The sequence below is a fragment of the Furipterus horrens genome, unplaced genomic scaffold, assembly GCF_987537825.1.
Source record: "Furipterus horrens unplaced genomic scaffold, mFurHor1.1.pri manual_scaffold_21, whole genome shotgun sequence".
In the NCBI taxonomy this organism is placed as follows: Eukaryota; Metazoa; Chordata; class Mammalia; order Chiroptera; family Furipteridae; genus Furipterus; species Furipterus horrens.
Genome location: NW_028327191.1, coordinates 1,425,917 through 1,448,116, shown reverse-complemented (window position 1 = coordinate 1,448,116; position 22,200 = coordinate 1,425,917). Strand labels below are relative to the sequence as shown.

The 22,200-nt window shown below is 54.4% G+C and overlaps 1 protein-coding gene across 2 annotated transcripts in view; it reads right to left on the bottom strand.

The window, feature by feature from the left end:
• The window catches only part of CDC42BPB (CDC42 binding protein kinase beta), an 81,179-nt gene that overhangs the window by 36,330 nt on the left and 22,649 nt on the right, over window positions 1-22,200 (bottom strand). For both annotated transcript variants that reach the window (XM_090265616.1, XM_090265617.1), the window contains exons 2-4: window positions 15,919-16,010; window positions 12,829-12,912; window positions 9,628-9,723 (exon numbers count right to left, since the gene is read on the bottom strand). In XM_090265616.1, the coding sequence (XP_090121742.1) occupies window positions 9,628-9,723; window positions 12,829-12,912; window positions 15,919-16,010 (272 nt within the window). The remainder of the gene's footprint in view (window positions 1-9,627; window positions 9,724-12,828; window positions 12,913-15,918; window positions 16,011-22,200) is intronic.

The following is a 22,200-nucleotide window of genomic DNA, read 5'->3' as shown; positions in this document are numbered from 1 at the left end:
GGACGCACCATGAGCGGCCCACCAAGCCCACAGGTGTGACGAGACCTCTCCAGGCCCTTGGGCCACGGGCAGAGGACACCTGTCTGGAGAAAAGGGGAAAAGCTACCGCCACACAAAACAAGCAGCTCCTACCAGGAAGTGGGACTCACGAACAAAAAGGTGGGGTTCTCCCCGTGGAAGAACCAGAACACTCAGTGCTTACGTAGACATCGGAGCGGAGGAAAGGCGCCCCGGTGCCAGGCATGTCCTTGTCCGGCCAAGAAGACAGAGCCCGTCCCTCTGCTCCCCTGCCCTCGCGCGGAAGGCGGGATGAAGGGAGCCCGGGGCTGCGGAGCAGAGACCCCTTAGGGGCATCTCCCGGCCAGAGGCCCCAGGACAGGTGAGACAGCCACCACCAGACTGGGGTGGCCGCTGAGCCTCAGGGCCTGCCGGTGGGCTGGCGGTCCCGGCCCCACAGGGACCACCGTCCCTGATGCCACCTTCCTTCCAAGAGACGGAGGCTCTGGTCTGAGCCACTAACTCGTCAACAGAGGAAAGGCCGCTGCCTGGAGCAGCAGTCCTGTGACACTGACCGAGAGCCTGTCCCAGCCACGGCTCCCCGAGCGGCTGGCCCGTTCCACGCCTCCAGGCTCTGTGGCTTTCCCGGACCCGCTCCTATCACAGGGACCCGCAGCACCGGCTCTCCCCGTGGGGATGGAGGCCCCAGGCTGCCCCGCGGGAGGTGACAGAGCGAGGCACTGAGCCCACACGGGACTGCAGGCCCACAACCTCCGTCCCGGCGCCATGGCCCCTCCTGAGAAAGAGACCAGCGGTGGCTCGGCCAAGGAAGGAGGCGGGCCTCACGCAGAGCCTCACCCACAGCTCTCCTCCCGCCTCAGGGCGCATCTTCCACGCGTCCGCCTCACGGCCCCTCCCGCGAAGCCCCTGCCCGGGCCCCGCAGGCAGCCTGTCCCTTCCAGTGGCAGTGAGCTTTAAGGGCAGAAGCCCTGGGTTCATCGGTTTGTCTCCCCCAACCCCAGCCCCAACACGGTTCCTGCAACAGAGGAGACTCTCGAAGGACAAGGGGCGTTCCCTCGCCCGCTCTCTCCGTGAGGCAAGGGTCGGCACCCCTCCAGGTGACGGACGCCCCCCCCGACCCCCAATGGAGCGGGGCACGGGGCTGCAGAGCTGCAGAGGCCGGGAAGCAGTGCCTGTGGACCGTCGCACAGAGGTGAGGCCTGAGTGACAGGCGGGAGCCGGCGTCTTCTAGACAGAGGATCATGTGCAAAGAAAGAGGCTGAGAGGAGGAGGACTGTGGCCGCTGTGGGAGTGGGAAATGGTGGCCATGACCAGCGCGTGACAAGGGAGGGGACGCGGCCAGACCCACGGGCCACGGCGGGAGCTGCGCTCTGACTGGCACCGAGAAGCTTCCTGACGCTGCCCCGTGAGGAGCAGACCACAGCAGGAGAGACAGGAGCAGGGACGTGCCCCGGCCGGCAGTGAGGGCAAAGGGCCCTGTGCGGGGCTGGACAGAAGGGAGACACAGACACCAGAGGAGGAGACCGCAGCACCTGACCGACGCGCAGGGGCAAGGGACACCTGGTGAATGAACAGCCTGGGTCTCTGGCCCCAAAGAAAGCAGCAGGACGGGGCCAGGCACCATGTCCAGCCAAGCCTCCCAGGTCCCATGTCTCCCTAGCAATGGAAAACGGAAACCAGCCAGCGTACCCAGCGTGGCTGACGGTGCCCGGAACTCGGGTCGGTAAGAAGAGTGACCCGGGGGGAGCATGAGGCCCACAGGCAGACAGGTTTGGAATAACTGCCAGACCAGTCATTTCCTCTGGCACGTGCGTCGGGCTCTGAGTGAAGTCACCAGGCAACAGCCTCTCCGTTTCTGGGAGAGCAGGGTTGCTATTTATGAGATGCTCAGTTGGGAAACCTATGACAGAAATACGCCATGAAGCAGCTCTGCAGGCGACCCGGGGGCCCGACAGTCAGGCAGAAAGCTGTCCGGGCTGCCTGTCCCCTTCAGTCACCATGCAGGGCGGCAGGGACCTGCCCAGAGCGGCCGAGTGGCGGGTCTACGTCCACACGCTAGTGCGCCGGAGCCCACGCCTCCCTTCTCTCCGTAACCCCCACTGCGGCGCTCACTGGGCAACCCCAAATTCAAAGGACGGCTCCGGCTGGAATTCCGACGGTACCACCTGAGAGGCACAGGAACGCTGCAGAGACTGCCTGCTGCACTGATTTCAGGACAGGTATCATAAAGAAGACACACCGTTTCCCTGCTGTAGGATCCGTGGTGCCTGGCGCACCACTCAGAGCAGGAGACGAACAGGAAACTGTCCATCACAGCAGCAGCGGCCACTGAGGAAGCCGGGGTTCGCGTGGAGATGCCCAGAGCATCAACACTGTGCTGGCGGCAGCGCCGGGACACCGGGCACTGGGCTCGCCAGACAGGCCCAGGCCGGGTCCTAGCCTAGTCCCTGCCTCTGTGCGACAGCCTGGGGTGGCTGCTGTCACCACCCCTTGCCCCAGACACCCCATGTAGAAAGTGAGGAAATTGGGGTGCCTGACTCTCTGGGTCACTGGGCCACCTCTGAGAAACCCCACAGGCCGGCACTCAATCAGCACAAGCTGCCCCTCCATGAAAACAAACAGGAATGTTTTCAGAGTTCCAGCCAAGGTGGAGGCATAAGCAGATATGCTGCATCTCCTTCCACAGCTAAGGAGGATACAACTACCTCAAAACTTTAAAAAAAAAAGGAACAGAACTACCAGAAAATCGAGCTGAATGAAGTCCAACAAAGAAATAAAGAAGAAATACTCATCCAAACAGGCAGGAAGGGTGGAGAGGGCACAGTATGGTGGCAGTAGCTATGTCTGGTGGCAGAAAGGGCAGTCATACATTTTAAAAGTTAGGAGGGACACCTGGGGAGCACTCCCAACACCAGACCAGACCAAGCAGCTCACTGTTCCAATGCTGAGAAAATGAAGCCTCATTGCTTCTGACTGTGCAAACCAGTGGGGGTTGAGGTGAAGGAAGAAACTGCCGGTCTCAGCAGAGTTTGCTTGTTTAAAGGGCCCCCACAGTCCTAGAATGTCCGCAGACCCACCCACTCTGGGAACGACGACCAGGGCAGCAACTAGAGGGGTGCCAGTCCCATACGGAAGTGGGAGAAGTGCCTGGAAAACGGGCGAGTGCTGGGCAGGCAGCATTGTACCCTCTCAGACCCCTCCCCCACATACAGTGCCAAAATGTGGTGAAATAGGTCACCTTGTACTGACAATACCTAAGGCTCCGCCCCTTACAATGTAACAGGAGCAACAGCTCTACCTAAGACACAGAGGCAAACACACACAGGAGCCTGTCAAGATGAGGAGACACAGAAGTATGGCTCAAAAGGGGGAACGGATCAAGGTTCCAATGGGAGAACTAAGTGATGAGGAGACAGCCAACCTAACAGATGCAGAGTTCAAAACACTGGTGATAAAAATACTCACAGACTTGACAGATATGCTTGAGTACAGCAAACGTGGAAGAGAAGAAGTGAAGGCTATGCTAAGTGAAATGAAGGAAAATTCACACAAAACCAATGGTGAAGGGAAGGAAACCGGGGTTCAAATCAATGATTTAGAACATAAAGAAGAAATAAAGAGTCAACCACACAGCGAAGAAACAAGAATTGAAAAAAAATGGGGAGGATTAGGGACCTCTGGAACTTTACACATAACAACATTCAAATCACAGGGGTGCCAGAAGGAGAAGAGGAAGAGCAAATAATAGAAATTTATTTGAAAAAATAATGAAGGAAAACTTTCCTAATTGGCGAAAGAAATAGGCATACAAGTTCAGGAAGCACAGAGTCCCAAACAAGCTAGACCCAAAGAGGACCATACCAAGACACAGCATCATTAAAATGACAAAGGTTCAAGATAGAAGAAAGAATCTTAAAAGCAGCAAGAGAAAAGCAGAGAGTTTCCTACAAAGGGGTGCCTATAAGACTGTCAGCTGGTTTCTCAAAATAAACTTTGCAGGCAAGAAGGGACTGGCAAGAAGTATTCAAGGTGATGAAAAGCCAGGCCCTACAACCAAGATTACTCTGTCCAGCAAAGCTACCATTTAGAACAGAAGGGCAGATGAAGCGTTTCCCAGACAAGGTAAAGCTAAAGGAGTTCATCATCACCAAGCCATTACTGTATGAAATGTCAAAGGGACTTACTTAGGAAAAAGAAGATCAAAACTATGAACATTAAAATGACAACAAACTCATAACTATCAACGGAAGAATCTAAAAAATAAAAACAAAAACAAACTAAGCAAACAACCAGAACAGAAACAGAATCATAGGTGTGGGGATCATCTGGAGGATTATCAGCTGGGAGGGGGAGGGGGAGAAATGGGGAAATGGTGCAGGGACTAAGAAGCATAATCGATTGGTACAAAACAGACAGGGGGAAGTTAAGAATAATACAGGAGAGAAAAACAAGATGGCAGAAGAGTAAGTGGAAGCTACACTAACCTCCTCCCGGAACTAGTCTGGATTTACAACTTAATTTTGGAGAAATCATCTGGAATAATCAACCGAACACTAGCTGGAGAGAAGTCATAACCACGGAGAGACAGAAAAGGCCGTTACATCACAACGTGACTGGTAGGGAGTGTGGAGACGTGGAAGGGCTGGCTGGGCTCCCATGGGTGGCAGCTGAAGGGACTGAGAAACAGCTCAGCAGCTGAGGGTTCCCTCTGAGAAGGGCAGGGTCTAAACCCCCAGCTGAGCTTCCCAGCCTACAGCAACAGAGTGGAAAGTAAAATAGTATCAGCTGTGAAAAGCAAAAAGCCACAGGGTTTCTTGCTAGCCAGGGAGAAACAGCCGGAGAAAAAGAGCTCTTAAGTGGATCACATACAAAAATATTTTGGCCCCCACTTACCCTGGGCTCAAGCAGAGGGAAGGCCGAGAGGACTGGAGACGCTTGGGGAGAGTTTGGCGCCGTGGCTTTGAGGGGAGAGCTGGGGAGCAGCCGACCGGGTCCCAGTGCTGACTCATCCCCAGTGCAGGCAGACCATTCCCCTTCCAGTGGCTTCAGCCTGAGGGGAAGCAAAGGCCCTGCCTACAGGAATTAAGCTGCCACACCCACGGTCCTTAAGCCTGACGGCTAATCACAGATCGAATAGATTAACAACTAAAGGAGACAGACAAAGGCAGTAGATCCCTGAAAGCCTCCAACAGGCTGCCTAGGCCCAGACTGGTACAGGATCTGACGCCACCAGGGGCAGATCCAAGAAGTGCAGATCATTCTAAGAAGCACCAACAAACAACAGGAGTCACAAAAATGGGGAGACAGAGAAACAACCCCCCATCGAAAGGAAAGGAAGAATCCCCAGAAAGAGTGCTAAAGGAAATAGAGGGGAGCAAACTATCAGATATGGAATTGAAAGCATGGATTATGGAGAAGCTCAATGAGCTCAGAGGAAACTACAAGAAACTCCAGAAGAACTATAAGGAACTTACTGAGAATTACACCAGCATCAAAAAGGACATGGAAGCTATCAATAAGAGCCAGGAGGAAATGAAGAATACAATCTCTGAATTGAAGAACACAGTAGAAGGAATTAAAAGCAGGCTAGAGGAAGCAGAAGATCGGATCAGCGAGCTGGAGGACAACCTACACAAAAACTCCCAGACAATGCAACAAAATGAAAAAAGACTGAACAAGACTGAAGAGGCTCTAAGACAGCTGCAGGACAACATGAAACGTAACAATATCCGTATCATAGGAATTCCAGAAGGAGAAGAAGAAGAGCAAGGGATAGAAAACCTCTTTGAAAAACTAATGACAGAAAACTTCCCTAACATGAGGAGAGAAAGAATCTGCAAGTCCAGGAAGCACTGAGGGTCCCAATGAAGATGAACCCCAACAGGCCCACCTCAAGACACATCATAATTAAAATGGCATCATTCAAAGACAAAGAGGGAATCCTAAAAGCAGCAAGAGAGAAACAACTAATAACATACAAGGGAGCTCCAATAAGGCTTTCATCAGATTTCTCAGCAGAAACACTACAAGCCAGAAGGGAATGGCAAAATATATTCCAAGTAATGAAAAACAAAGGCCTACAACCAAGAATACTCTACCCAGCAAGGCTCTCATTCAAAATGGAAGGTGAAATAAGGAGTTTCCAAGACAAAAGTAGGCTAAAAGAATACATCTCCACCAAACCAGTATTGCAAGAGATGCTAAAGGATCTGCTTTAAGAAGACGAAGAAACAGAGAGAGACAGGGAGGAACACGAGTACAAAGGGGGAAAACGACAATGAATAAGTACTGAAAGAAAGAAGGAACTTCTACCATTTGCAACAACATGGATGGAACTAGAGAGAATTACGCTTAGCGAAATAAGCCTGGCAACAAAAGAAAATTACCTTATAATATCACCTGTTACAGGAAACTAACGAACAACACAAACAAATGAGCAAAATTGAACCAGAGGTATGTAAACAAGGAATAAACTAACAGTAACAAAGATGAGATGGGAGGGAGAGAAGGGGGTAAGAAGGGGAAGGGTCTAGTCAAAGAACATGTATAAATGACCCATGGACATGGACTACTGGGTGGGGACTGAATGTGGGAGAAGGGGGGGGCAGGTGCAGGGAAGCAAGAGGGGGAAAAAGTGGGACAACTGTAATGGAAAAACAAACAAAAACAAATTTTTAGTGGGGGAAAAAATGAAAATATAAAGAATGTAAATGCAAGTTCAGTGAATATTAGAAGGACAAGGATTTTCCTTCACACTGTATATTTTTCTCCCTATCTGATCCCCCCAGAGTTTGGCATTCTAAAGAAGTAAGTAATGACATAAGTTTCTTTGCATAAAACTAATTAAAGACCTGTTGTTAATAGAGGTTTTTTTGACTAAAACTTTGACTGGAATGTCATGCCTAAAGGAGACATGCTTGGGCTCTGGTTGTTACCAAAAAGCACTGCGGAACTGGGATTGACTTTCAAAGGTAATAAAAGCCCACGAGATAAAAGGCCTGGTACCTTGGTTGGATGCGCGGTCCATGGCAATCTTTCCAGGGAAGGAATGAAAGTTGTTTTCCTGAAAGATGGCTAGAAAGGACCTTAAGGCACATTGGAAAACCAGAAGGACTTGGAAAAGACAGGTGTTTACAGGCAAGGCTGAATACCAGGTATGTGGTTCTGCTTCTGTGCCCCGAAGGGCAGACTGAACGTCACCCTAAATGTTCCTTGTGTAAGTTCCAGCAAAGCAGAACTAAAGATCATAAGTGATCATTTTCTGTTCTTGTTGTGTTTATGCAAATGAACAGGATAAATTAAAAATGGACTTAATGTAGTCCCTTTAATGACAAGGAGGGTAATCTTAGGGAGAAAAACTGTGATTCAAGGAAAATCACAACACTCAGTGGTAGACTATAAAGTAGTGCAGCTAACCGTCTTTAAAGTTTCTTTTCATTTAAAATTTGTTTTCATTTGAAAGTTAAACTATGTCTGTGGTATTATCAAAGACGTTTAATTTACAGGCAAGAAGAATGTCAAATGCCTTGCAACTGGATGTCTTTCTGATAAGACAGTCCTACAGATTTAGAGACTTGTATGTGGGTTATGTTACATAAATTAACATGTGTTTTCTGTTTTCAAAGGGCATAAGCCTACGATCTCATTACCTGAGTGATTGTCTGTACGTATAGGCCTCACTTAATCCTGTCTGCATCGCTGCCTCCTGAGACTCAACAGTTTGGCTGAACTAAGTGGCTGGGTTGGTGAAGTATGGGGTAGTCTGTGGGCTTCACTTTAAAACTGGTTTCTCTTTTCTGTCCTAATGGCTTGGAGAGAAAGAGCCCAGAGGTCTGAGAGGGAGGAAACCTAAAATATTTCCCTCAGCCCAAACTAAATACAATGGGCAAAAGGGTTTTAGACAGGTGAGATGTACCTGGCACACCTTCCTCCAAAGAAGCCCTTCTTTCCCCTAATGTGGGACATTGAAAAATTAATCCCTGTCTTTTGTCATCTAGTGGTTATGGATTGAATGATGTCCTTTAACCCTGTTGCCAAATCTGTTGCCCCCAGAATACAACAAGGATGCCAGCCTGTTAAACCAAGCACGCCATTGTTCGGGGACAGCCAACCAACCTAGAGTCTGCACGATCCTTCCCCGTGTGGGAAGGCCACCCTCCCCTCCACACCCCCACTCTTATTAGGGATTTCTGGACCCAAGGATAGGTAGGATGACGACCATGTCCAGCTTGAAGCAGCTAGAGGAGCTCAAGACCTTCGCCCATTGTCCTTTATAAGATTATAAAGGGTCTTAAGTCTGAGAGGGTGGGATTGTTCTTTTTAATTGTTAAATTAATTATTTAAAAGAAGAAGAAGAATATATGAAAGGGTGAGGCAAGAGAGCTTGTATGTATGACCCATGGGCATGGACTTGGGGGGGGTTGTTGGGGGAGGGCGGGTGCTGGGCGGAGGGGAGCAAAGGGGAAAAAATTGGAACTATTGTAACAATATAATCAATAAGATATACTTAAAAAATAAAAAAGAAGAATACAGGAAAGGGTGAAGCCAAAGAACTTACATGCACGACCCATGGACATGAACTAACGGGAGTGGGATTGCTGGAGGGAAGGGGGGTACTGGGCAGAGGGGAGCAAAGGAGAGAAAGATTGGGACTACTGTAACAGCATAATCTAAAAAATATACTTAAAAAAAAAAAAGGTAAGTATATTTTCAGTGCTAAATATGAAATGAAGTTTAACCTAACCATGGATGTTTGAGCCTACAGCATTCCCTGGACGTCTGAGAGATTACCTGGAGATGCAACAGAAGAGCCCACATCGTGCCCGTATGTTGTGAGCAGGCATGTGACCAAAAACGTACATCAGTTGTCACAGAGAGACCACAGCACAGGTCCCCACCCTAAGGCCGTGATGACCCTCGAAGCAGCTGATGCTGGCCACAAGCTGGGCCGAGGAACAAGGCTGAGACCCCCACCCCCCCAGAGCTCCCTGCTGTGGACTGTCTGGGGTTCGGGCAGACCTGCGAAGTCCGCTTCCGACCCGAAAGTGCTAACAGAGCCCCGGGACTCCGTGCGGGAGGCAAAGGCCTGGCTTCCCCCTGCCTGGCTGGGATCCGTGCTCCACTCTGCACTCGTGTGCGTCGGCGCTGAGCAGTAAACCAGGAAAGTGGGCCCCGGCTCAAGTCAGGAGAACAAAGATGGCAAGAACAAGGACACCAGAGTCGCCGAAACTGTCAGGGGCCACCAGACGGCCAGCGCGCCCCAGCACAGATGTATGCAGCCCCGCGGCGCAACCCCCACGGCAGTGTCCCACTCTTGCTCAGAACAGAAGACGTGTAAGCCCCGGGCTACTGAGACGTGACAAACCCTGAGGACAAACAGTCAGGCTGCCGAGAGAGGAGTGAAAACACGTGCACGGCATCACACGTCTGTTTTTAAAACGCCCCCAGACGATTCCGCCCCAAACAAGCCCTCTTTCATCCAGTCATATGCGTGTTAAAGAACATCAGTCCCCAACTGTCTTCCCATTTTTAGCAACAGCACAAATGAATCAAAAATCACCAGCAAATGCCACTTGCTGGAGCCTGCAGGTTCACGGTGACCTGACGTACCAGGTAGTTCTCGTCCTGGAAGGCGTAGTGCAGGGTGGTGATCCACTGGCAGTCCCCGTTCACCAGCACGTCGCGCTCCTCCCGGAAACAGGCCGTCTGCAAGGCATTAGGGGAAAGGTGTTGTCTCCACAGCTGGTCTTTGCTATGACCGGCTCTGGAGACAGTGTCACCTGGCCTCCCCCGCCCACTCCTCAGTCACCCTTGCGCCAGCTGAGAGGCTGAGAGGGCCTGTTCCCTCCGGCCCCGCACCGACCCCTTCCACACGTGCCAGGTCTCTGGCCCACGAGTCAACCGGCTGGATGGGGGTTGGGGGGACACAGATCGGCAACAGCTTCCCGGCTGGGCCCCTCCCACCCAGCTTGGCCTGCCCTCTCTTTACCCGGCCCGCCTCCTGGGGTGGCCAGGGCTGCGGCTGCCCCCCGTGTCTGCCCTCCACCGCAGACCCGCAGTTGAGCAGCTACGCGGCTGGCAGGACAGGCACACGCCTACTTTCTCACCTGCGTGGGCTCGTTTTAAGGAGCGTGGTTTGTCTGCAGGATATTGACGCACGCATCCTAAGAGGACTCTACCCGGAAGACCCACGGCCGAGGGCACACGGGCAGACTAAGGCTCACACTGCTGTGGTTCTGCATTCCCTGAAGAGCTTTAATACAGGTGGCATCTGTACTTAGAAGTAACCATGAGCAAGGATGTGGAGAAAAGGGACCCCTCATTCACTGTTGGTGGCCCTGCAAATCGGTGCAGCCACTGTGGAAACCGGTATAGAGATCCCTCAAAAAATCAACAGTACAGTTGCCATATGCCTCAGCAATTCTCCTCCTCACTATTTACCCAAAAATATTCAATTCGAAACAACATGTGCATCCCATGTTCATGCAGCATTATTTACAGGAGCCACGCTATGGAAACAGCCCCAGTGCCCATTAACAGATGCAGAGATAGAGAAGAAGTGGTGCACATGGTCCAGGGAATATCACTCAGCCATGAAAAATAACAAAATCCTGCCATCTGCAACAGCACGGATGGAGCTGGAGGGTGTTATGCTCAGTGAAACCAGTCACACAGAGGAAGTCAAATGCCACAGAATCTCACTTACCAGTGAGTGGACAAAACAGAAACATGCCCCCAGAGGCAGAGAACAAGCTGACAGCTGCCAAAGGGGAGGTGGAGGAAAGGGGGCAGGTGGGTGGTGGCATGCAGCGAGCGGGAGCGACGTAAGGGGAGCAAAGGGGCGCAGGCAGCGGGCCGCCCGTCCTCTCCCTTGAGCCGCACAATGGCCTTCAGAACCTGCTTTCTCTACAAGTGTTTCTACTCTGACCTTCTTTTAGAAGGTTTCCTCTCAAAAAGAACTGACTGAGGCAGACGTGTCCCGACTCCACTGGCCAGACACAGACGCGAGGACTCACAGGGGCCAGCGGCCTGGGGTCCACAGGGGCGGCCCAGTTTCCCGGAGGAGATGCTCCACGCGGTTCTCAGCGCCCACCTGTCCACGCGCAGGGCAAAGTCCATTTCTCTCCTGGGGTACCAGCACAGCGGCCCCCACGGGAAGCACACGTATTATTCAGTAGATCTGCTTTTTTCTTTTTTAACAGCTTTTACTGCGTTTCTTTTCATGACCAAGGAAGCTGAGCTAAAAAACCCAGCCTGGTCCACAAGTCAGTTATAACCCCGCACCGCTCTGGACCTTTTCTCTCTCATCCCCGCTGACGTCTTGCTTTGTGTCACCAGGTGGAAATTAAACAAGCAGTGTTGACTCTTACGTGCTCACCGTGACAAGGAGAATATCGCCTCTCCCTAACCTTGGGACTGTTAGGACTTTTAAAACAGAAACATACACGCTCCAGAGCCAACATAACATGTTCTATTAAATATGGCTCAGCTGCCTCCTTTATAAGTCAATCATTCCTGTAAAAATATAAACTTGAGTGGAATGTGCTCCTACTCTTCCTCCCCCCCAAACAGCCACATCTCCCCGTGGAAGAACTGCGTCCCCGCGTGGTCCCTGTGCTCCCCCACGTGCCAGCTGCTAAGCGAGGAAGGCTGCCGGGCCGGGGCGGCAGGAGGAGACGGGGTGGGCGGAGCTGTGGGTCCACAGGCAGCTAGCCCACGTCTTCCTGAGCAACTAGGGGGTGTAAGACCTGGCACAGGCGCCGTGGCAGGGAGGGAGCCCTCGTGGTTTAGACACGACAGACGTGAGACCCTGGTGGGACGCTGGGGTGAGACTGCCCACCCATCCCGCCATGACGATGTGAAGCTCAGGACAGTGATCCCACTGGAGTAAGTGGCTTGGCCTCTGCCCAAGGTGGGAGATACCCCGGCAGACGAGAGTTCAGTTCCAGCACAAGAGGGAGGGGCCGCCCGCAATTACAGGGGGTTAGAGTGAGAGGGTGACAGACCGGACACCAAAGGAGGAATTCCCAAAAGCAGGGGTAGCTGATCCCAGAGGGAGGACCAGGAGGCCAGGCACTAGAGCATTCTGGTGGCAGAGCCGCACGAGGGGACCCAAGCAGACGGTGGGGGGCATCAGAGAGGGCAAAGCCGGTGGTCACCTGGCCACACACCCCTGGGGGGCCTCTTGGCACTGAGGCGGTACAGGGACTGGGGCGGGGGTGGTGTGGGGGATAGAAGCAGAGGTGGAGGCGTTGGAGGTGAGTCTGCAGATGCCTGCAGAAAAGGCCTGGGCTCGCCCTGGCTGGTGTGGCTCAGTGGACTGAGCATCAGCCTGTGAACCAAAGGGTCGCTGGTTTGATTCCCAATCAGGGCACAGGCCTGCGTTATGGGCCAGGTCCCCAGTTGGGGGGGCGTGTGAGAAGCAACCAACCTCACATTGATGTTCCTCTCCCTCTCTTTCTCCCTCTCTCTAAAAATAAATAAAATATTTTCTGAAAAAAAGAAAGAAAAAAAAGAAAAGGCTCCACTCTCAATCATGCCCTTTGCACATGGAGCAGAACTGAGAGAAATGCCTACAATCTCCACGGGGCTTTGCTCTGCCCTGACTGTAAACACCACTCTGGCCCACAGACTGGAGGGGACTCTCAGGCAGGATGGGGGACAGGCGCGGCCACCCAGGCAGAGGCGCGGCCACCAGGAGCAGGCAGGCATCCTGTGGACAGAGGGCAGTCACTCCTGCCGATGACGGGAGCCCGGGCCCGTGAGGACTGCGGTTCTCAGTCATGCAGCCCCCACTCACGCCACACTTACCTCTGCTCTTTTAAGCATCTCCCACTTGTTGAGAATTTTCATGGCATAAATGCGTTCAGTGTTCTTCATTTTGACAACAGCAACCTAGAATACAAATGGAGTTTCACAAAAGCGCGTTTTCATAAAACTACAGTGAAATCTTGCCTGGAAACCCTGCAAAGGGGACCGTTGAGGGAAGTCAAGTTTTCTATGTAAAGTAGGATTTGCCCTTTCAAGCATCAAAACTTGATTTCAGCCACACAGCAACTTGAATGATCATACCTGCTCAGGTAAAAAAAAAAAACTTCAGTGCTGAGCACTGGGTGTGTAGGGGGGCTCACTCAACATACTCGGAATGGAGTCAGACACAGAGCGCTCAGTATGCTGGCTATCAGCCATACTCTTCACAGTACAACTCACACACCACCTCTTCCAGAGAGGACTTCCTGGTCCCTACCAAGTCTCCCATGAGCTCTTCCATCACCATCAACACCAGATGTGAGGTTTGTACCATCAAAGGCACTTTCTACCTTACACAGATCTATTGTTCACTGGCCTAAGTCTCCATCACAAAACTCTAAGCTACACATTGGCAGTGACAGGAACTTCTATGAGAGAAGACCTTTCCTCTGCTGACAGCAGGCAGCACACAGGAAACAGAGCCTCAGCCACCTGCATCCTTGCTTTCTGAACAATGAGCGCCACAAAGTAACGCCATCACGGTCCTCTTGAGCGCGGACGCGCACGGAGCGTCTGCACGTGCCAGGAACTATGCTGAGCAACTTACCCTCACGCACTCAGTCAGTCCTCAGCACAGTGCTGGGCAGTGCCCCAGCGTGAACAGATGTGGAGTTTGAGGCTTGCAAGGGTTAAATGATGGGCCCAAAACGTGGTCATCTCGCCTCCAGGTGCATGCTTTTAATGACTACGCTATGATGACTGCTGACAGCCACGATCAAATACAACCTTCCCTGGCCTGACAATGGGAGCCTGCGACAAGTACCCCCCCGAGAGGACCCCCACCTGCCCACAGAAAACAGTAATTCCATCAGAGCCACGTGGGAGCGAAGAGCACTTCTGCTCCCAACACCAACGAGTATCCTCATTTCTGTGACCCGCGTGGCGCCGTCAGAGACAGGGAAGCTGAGCCTGGTGCAAGAACACCCCGGGGGCTGTGGTGGGTCAGTGAGGTGCTGCAGACTCTGAGGCCTTGGGCGGCAGGGAGGACCGGACGCCGGGGCAGTGGCAAGGTGCGCTGGTGCCCGGAGCCCAGGCCACAGGGCCAGGGAGAGCTGATGGGCGACGGGGGGCAGAGGAGGTGACGAAGCGTCAGAGGCAGTGAAGGGGAAGGAGAGAACCGAGGGCTTCCACACAGGCCAGGGGCATGGGAGGCGATCCCTGCTGCCTTCTTGAGCTCTGCACGCAGCTTTCTGGAGAACAGGGGCACTGAAAATACTGAAAATCCGTCTGGGCACAGCAGACTCTCTCCTTTTTCCTCCAACCTGGCGCCTCTGCCCCCGTCCTGGACACTCCAGCATGGGGGCCGTGACGGCACAGCGCCCAGGCCCGGGACAGTGTTGGCCTGAGTCCCCGCCACCCTGACTCAGACAGGGTTCCAACGGGCTTCCTTTCTTCTCACCAAACAGCAGCAAAAACCACCCCTTCCACAACCACCTACGGCTCAGAGAGTTGTTGTTTCTATGCAGAACTCCATTTTTTTCCTGGGGTTCCTTCAAACTAAGCTCCCTGTTGGTGGCCATCAGGAGAGCCGCTGCCTGGTGACCGACAGGGCTGGCGGGAGGAGGGAACTCTCCAGGGGACAGAAATGCTCGATTTCAATCGGGGTGCTGACTGCACAGGTGCAGACGTCTGTTGTAACTCCAAATGCCCACCTGTGTCTGGCATGTCGTATGTAACTATACTTCAATAGCAAAATAGCAAAAACAGAAAAAGCGCCCTGCCGCACCCTAGCCCGCAGTGAGCTGGATCTCTGGGGGCTCCTGAGGGAAACCTGGAGCTTGGACGGCCCAGGAGGAGCTGCCATCTGAGGGCACAGCTGCCACCACACAGCCCCCAGGGGTGCTGCTTCCCCTCCCCTAGCCCCTCAGTGAAGCCAGCTCTTAGGGGTTACGGGTGGAGAAGGGGGGGGGGGCTGGGAGGCAGGGCTAGGGTTGGGGAGCAAGGTATGAGGCTGGGGGATGGGGGCCGTCAGAGGACGGGGCAGTTTCCAGGGACGAAACGGGCCCCGTGCAGCTGCCCGCCCCTCAGGCAGGCCTTCTCACAGCAGAGGTCTGTGAGGGTCCTGCAGACAGAGTGGGGGCCCCCAAGACACCCCTAAGACAGGTGAGAGACCACGTTTCCATTTAGGAGTCGCACGAGGGACCTCGGCGCACAGACACGCTCTTGTGACACTGCTGCTCACTTGCTTTCCGCGAGCACAACGCAAAGCGCCCACAGGGCCACTGTCACCACACACCTGGCCCACCCAGCGGGCTCAGGCCAGGAGGGCATGTCCAAACTTCTGGTCCTGGCAGGGCGCCGACAGGGAAGCCCAGGTAACGTGCCCGGGCTCAGAGGGGAAGCTCTGAAGGCGACTAACTGTGAAGCTACCTGTTCTCGGCTGCTGGCACCTGTGCCTCCACCAGGGAGGCTGCGGACAGAGCCTGGGAGGAGGGTGCCCTGCCCAGAGGCCGCAGGGCAGCTGAGCGCCGGGAGCAGGGAGGACACATGCCCACACTGAGCAGAGGTGGTGCACGGCTTCGCCAATGCCAGGCGGGCGGACTCAGAGCTGGCACGGGCTCCCGGCAGTAGCCCCAGGCACTGAGAACGGCCGGGACTACATCCGCTGGGCATTATAAAGAAAATGTTCAATTAATAAATGGGCTGTTTAAAAACTTGCCTGTCAGAAACTATTCGGGCCCCACGACACCCGGGTAACTCCCCAGCCACACACTTCCCTGCAGCCCTCTTCTCGGCTCCGCCTTTCAGACTGTGCCACGCCCTCCCCATGCGACCGAGGCCGCCCCTCCCCAGGGTCCGAGGGAGGCCCCGGGAAGGCCAGACTGGGTGCTGGCGACCTGTGCCCCATCCACAGAAGGAAGCTTCTCTTACCTCGCCAAAGGCACCTCTTCCAATCACTTTAATTATTTCAAAGTCTTCTCGATGAAGCTGCATTTCCTTCACCAGCTGTGTAAATGGTTTCGCTAGAAATTAAAAAAGACAAAATTAACAGTTTACTCTAACAAACTGATACTATATAAAAATGTAATTGATTGACATATTCCAGTAAGTTATACTTTCTACAGAAAGGTGTTCACTTTTTATTTTTTAAAGATTTTATTTATCTACTTGCAGAGAGAGGGGAAGAAAGCAAGAAAGAGAGGGAGAGAAACATCCATGTGTGGCTGCCTCTAACACAACCCCCAGCTGGTGGGGACCCGGCCCACAGCCCAGGCCTGTGCCCTGACTGGGGATCGAACTGGCAACCCTTTGGTTTGCAGGCGGCGCTCAATCCACTGAGCCACACCAGCCAGGGCCAAATGTTTACTTTATAAATAAATACTTTAAAAAACGTTTACTATCTGGAAAGTCTTGGAAAGTGAACATTTATGCTGAAGGAATGTGTATGTTTATCATTACCACCTGCACGCCAACACCTGGTATAACAAATACCGTCACAACAGAGTAGCCCACGGTCAAAAGTCATGAAAGGGAAGACCCGCCTGTCAACTGCTACCTAAGCAGCGACGGCACGCTCCTGTGTTCTGCAGCAGCTACATCTGATGTACTGGCCAGGTGAGGGAGCTGTGAGCTCACCTGTCCCCCTGCACAGCTGGGGAAGCACCAGGTGGTCTCAGGAAAGCACGGGGGTAGTGGGGGGACGCCCCTGGAAAACGGGAGGGGCCACGCTTGGCAATCACACGGCGCCCCTCCAGGTCCCCACCGCACGCGGCACCTGCGTGCTCCCACAGCCACTCAGAGATTAATTCCATTTATTCTCCTTATTTTAAGAAGAGAAATGGAGCCAAATTTTTTGGAGAGTGTACCCCCAAATCATGTCCACCCGGAGGCGGTGAACGTGACTTATTTGGATGTGGGGTCTTTGCAGATGTACTCACCGTGACGTGGGGTCACAGCAGGGAAGGGCAGAGCCCTAAATCCAGCACAAATGCTGGCCCTACACAGAGGGGCGCGGACCTGCGGGGCAGTCACAGGGAGACAGAGGCACAGACCCGAGTGGCTCAGGTTCATGCCCAGGAACACCAAGGGTGGCTGCTGCCGGGGACCCAGGTTTTGCCATCCCAAAATATGCCTTTTGGGGTATTGATTTTAAGCTGGTTATTAAGAAACAAAAGACTCAGCAAGATCCCTCGGCCCTCCCGTGCAGCTCCCTAAAGGAATTCAAGCAGAAGAACCCACCTAAAGGAAAGGGCTGCCACATCAGCATCATCGTGGGAGCTGAGTGGGACAGACAGGGAGGAATCCAGCCAAGCCTGTCTGCTGAACCTGTGTGCCCCATTTCTGGTGGCCCAGCTAGAAAGTGGTCACCAGGTGCTCTCCCTCCTCTCCCTGTGAACTCCCTGCTTTCGCCTGGACACCCCAGACTCCTGCATCCCTCCCCTGAGTCCAGTACGGTGCGTGAGCTCCAACTGCCCAGTGCTGCTGGGAGCCTCAGCCCCCGGCACCTACGCAGGGGCACCCGGCATCAGCTCCGTGCATTTTCTCCTGTCTCCTGCTGATCTGGCTATTAGCCCAGCTAGAAGACCTTAGGAAATGGGGGGAAACTGCTTTTTGTGCCCACACTGCTACCCCAGAAGCTGGGAGACAGGGAAAGCTTCTTCGCTAGAGCCTTCAGAGGGAGCTCGGCCCCACTCCAGCTTGCCTTTGGACTCTAGGAGCCTCGTGAACTCGGAGGGAGAAACCTCCGCCTCGTAAGTCCGCACGTCTGTGCTCCTGTGTCACAGCAGCCCCAGGAAACTAGTGCGAGTTTGCGCAGTTTCTTTCCAGGAACACAGAGCAAGCGGCAGAGCCAGGACCAGAAGCCTCACCCTCGGACTGCAGACGGCCGTCCACCCGACCCTCAGTCCCGCGTCCACTGAGTTAACTACGCCTGTTCTTATTTCCGCCTTCAGGCCTGAATCTGTGTTTTCTGCTAACTTTCCTTTTTCCTGGGTAGTTCTTTTTCGAACCCTGCGCTACTACCGTTTTGCAGCACGCCCCCCCGGGGGTGCGCAGGGGCTCCTTCCGTGTTCCTTCCAATGCCAACACCTGCGCCAGCTCCAAAAGCAGCCCTGCCATCGGGCGCTCCTGGAGCCTCGAGGTGAGCGCCGCAGTGCCCATCTGTTTCTACACTGTTCCTCCGTGACCCCCGGTGCCGACTGTGGTAACGGCAGCCAGAGCCCTGGGGGCTCCTGGAGCCACAAGACAGCGAACCACCACCCATCGCTGTAACCCCATTGGCAAGGAGATCAGGGGACAGAATGCACAGGCCGGGGTAAAGAAAGCCCCAAGCTACAACGGTCTTTCCAAATATCACTAAAATTAAGCATTCCCAAAATTCCCAGTGGAAATGCGTGCTCTAAACAGCCAGTCAGCATCACAGCCTCTCTCGGTATCTTCTGGGGGAACCCAACGGTACCTTTTGTTTCACCATGAAGGAAAAGCATCCCTACCCATCTGCTGAGTACGAGTTTGCCACCAGAGAGCTCGTCTGGGAAGGAAGCGACACCAACCAGCCACGACCGCGCTCTGGCGGCGGCTCAACACACATCTGGACACGTCTCAAAACCCCAAAGACTCGCAAAGCTTGCGAGCCAGTTTCCAGCGCGCAACCTGCACAGCCACGTTCGTGACGTCCCGACACTGCTCTGTGACTGAACCAGGATCTGCCGCGTCGTGTGCGCGTCCCCATTTCGCTCCTGCTCAGTCAGGCGCGCTCGGGGTTTGCACGACCTGCGTTCTGCCTCTGTCTTCTGACTCTCACATCTGCACCCTACTCGACTCTCGTTTTAACAGATGCACCATATTTCACTTAGGTTGGCACACCAACAACTTAAAAAGCAGGTAATGTCCTGGCAGGTGTGGCTCCGTAGACTGAGCGCCGGCCTGTGAACTGGAAGGTCGCCGGTTCGATCCCCAGTCAGGGCACAGGCCTGGGGTGTGGGCCAGGCCCCCAGTTGGGGGCACGCGAGAGGCAGCCTGTCGACGTGTCTCTCGCATGTGTCTCTCCCTCTTTCTCACTCTCTCTCTCCAAAGTAAATAAAAAACCTTTAAAAATAAATAAATAATAAAAAATCAGGTAGCTACTGAACATGTTGGTTAAATAATTAATTTTCAGAATTATTATTTTTTCCTGGTGAGGAATTTGCAACAAACGTTTTCAGGCACACAGCTCTTCTAGGTTAGTTTTCAGAATGAAGCCCCAGGACTCTCCACGGGCACGGACATATTTTCAGTTCCTAACCGGCCTTCCAAACTGTACCTCCCAAGTCGGCCGCCCTGCTTCCCCACCCAGCGCCCCCCACGGAGACCCCCCTCCCCTGAAGGGACAGTCCTCTGGTGCCTGTGAGGTCAGGCTCTTCCAAGCGGTGGAACCCCCACAGCGTTGACTGTCCAGTCGTCACGTCTCTCACGGGGCCCTGTCTTCATCTCATTGAACAGAGCGTGTGAGGCTTCGCTCTGGGTCTCTCGGACCCAAGAGCTGCGACGCCATTCCTCCCTCCATTCCTGCTTTTCATCTCAGTCACGCTATACGTATAAGAATTGTTACTTTTAACTAAACTGAATTAACCCATTTTTCCTGTAATCTTATTATTAAGGCTGATTTAGAAAGTTATTAACTCCTAAAAGATCTGATACTCCATCCTATTTCTCTTGCTAGATGGCTTCTTGCCAGTTAACCCATTCCCCACCAGGTGTGTCAAGGACTTTGGAGAGGGGGGCGTCTGCTCTCATTTCCAGTCTTGACGTCTCTGTCTCTGTGTATTTAAGTGGGAGGCTGACTCCGGCCCTGGGCAGGAGGTGGCCACGCCCGCTGGGGACCAAGGGGACCCTGGCTTAGGCTCAGCCAACCGAGTCAAGTCCTAAGGACGCCACTTGGTGGCCAGACCAGCTAGAAAAGTCACCTGATCCTCTCTGATGGACTTACATCATAAAATGGGCCCCCTCGGGGATCCAGGCACAGGGAACAGCAAGGCAGTGAGGGTGGCAGCCCCTGTCCGAGGCCAAAGCCTCCAGGCCCCTCTCCAGGGGTCTGTCCCACTCTCATGACTGCCGCACGTCATAAAGCACGCAAACACCTCCCTGAGGTGGGCGGGCACGGGTCTGAGGAGCAGGAGGGGGGACACCTCCCGCCCCCAGGTGAGAGCCTGCAGGGAGACCGACCGCGTGAGCCAACGCTCACTGTGAGACAGAGGCCCCTGGAAGGGTCCAGAAGGAAAAGGTGACTTTCTGCAGCTGCTAAGCGCTTTTACACAGGTCTAAGGACGAGCTGAAAACACTGTACTAGTGTGTACAGATGACCGCGAGTGACCAGCTGAAAGCAGGACAGAACCTCCACTCCCGGGCAGACCTCGGGGCACCGAGAGGCCGTGAGCCACTCGGAGAGGAGGGGACGAAGACAAGGGGCAGGACGTGCACAGGAACACAGGTGCACAGGAGGGGACGGGTCAAACAGGGTGTCAATCAGAGTCAACGCAGGAGCAAGGTGACCTGCCATCTGGACAGGGTAGAGTTGAGCCGGAACCCACCCCGGTGACGTGAACAAAGAAAACGTAACATAAAGCACTACCCACGGGGCAACCAAGAGGTGAAAAGCGAACGTGACCTTATCGTGAGGTCAGCAGGCGCAGGACGTCACCGCACCAGGAGCCCAGGGGAGGGGCCGGGGGCTCGGAAACCCCTGCGCGGGCTCCCTGCTGCTGCGCTCCGGGATCCGAGATCCGGGGCTGCGGCCGCCGGGGCTTCCAGGCACAAAGCCAGGCCCCGCAGGCCAGGAGGAGGGAGCGCTGGCCAGCAGGTGCCGGTTCCCTGCAGGTGGCGGGACCATCCAAGCGGGGTCAGCCACCCACCACTGGAAAACATTTCGCTGCCATGAGGGTGGCGGCTAGCGTGTCCCTCAAAGGAAGAAGGAACAAGCAGGAAACCCCAAGTTCCTTCTCCCTCCTTCAGGCCCCTTCACTCCCCTCAACACCCCACTCAGGTGGCGTCCAACAGGGAGCAGGGGTCAGAGCCCTGGGGGACGGTCTGCTGGGGTGAGGAAAACGTTGCACTGGGGCACAGGGTGAGGGTGGGGGCGGGGCTTGTCCCCTGCAGGAGGGTCAATCCAGTAAGTAGACAGGACTGGAGGCCGGGCCCCCGGCTGTCAGAGGCAGGAGCCCCAGGTAAGGGAGAGGGGACCCTCCAACACTCAGCCAGAACTGCGGGCGTCAGCGTGGACTCGGTGTGGATGTGTGCGAACGTAAGAACCAGACAGAGCAGTGTGTCCACACAGAGGGCAGCTCTGCCCAGGGACAGGGCCCGGACGTAGCCACAGCCCGACCGCAAGCCCATCCGATGTCGGGCCGTGGTGGGAAACCCCACTGTCGCAGAGCACGCAGGCCTCCGCAGTCGGCCCCAGAGCTGGGTCGGGAACGTGCAAGGGGAGCCTCGTGCTGGAAAGCGAGTGCACTCAGAGCCCCAGTGAACACTGACCGCCACAGACTGCAGCCCGTCCAGGAAAACGGGGAGCCAGGAGCCCAGGGACGTGAACACGTCAGCCAATTAAACCCCGGTGAGAAAGAGGATGGTCACAGTCTCCAGCGCGTCCCAACAGGAACACTCCGGAGCACACGGGAACAGGGACGTCACAGTGCGGTCCAGCAGACACAGCAGAAGTCCAGGGATCAGAGTGGGCACCGCCAGTTCTGTGACACTGAAATCAAGGATGACGGATATGGTGCCAGCAACTTACTCTCCAGCAGCTGGGGGAGGAGGTCTTTGTACTGTCATTTGTAACTTCTATAAGTTTGGTTTCCTTTCCTAAAACATTTTATTTACTTACTTCTAAAGAGAGAGGGCCGCCCCGGCCACCGCGCTCCTGCACCCGCTCTCCTCCGCTCCGGCCCTCGCGGCCCTTCCCTGCTGGGCTCCTCACTGGCTTCCCGTGGCGCTGGGCGGAACCTAAGTGCTCACAAGGCTCGCCCCGTGTCCCACCCCACTTCGCCCCCACCCCTCACTCCCGCCCGAACTGGGGGCTTCCAGCTGCCCAGCCCTCACTCGACCCAGGTCTTCCTGAGCAGAGCCCTCGGCCCGGGACCCCCGTGGCCCCCCGCTATTCCTCATCCTGTGGCCCCTGGCAAGAGGCCTCTGACCGGGTGGGCGCCCCGTGGGCCTCCGGCAGCAGACTCGCGCCGC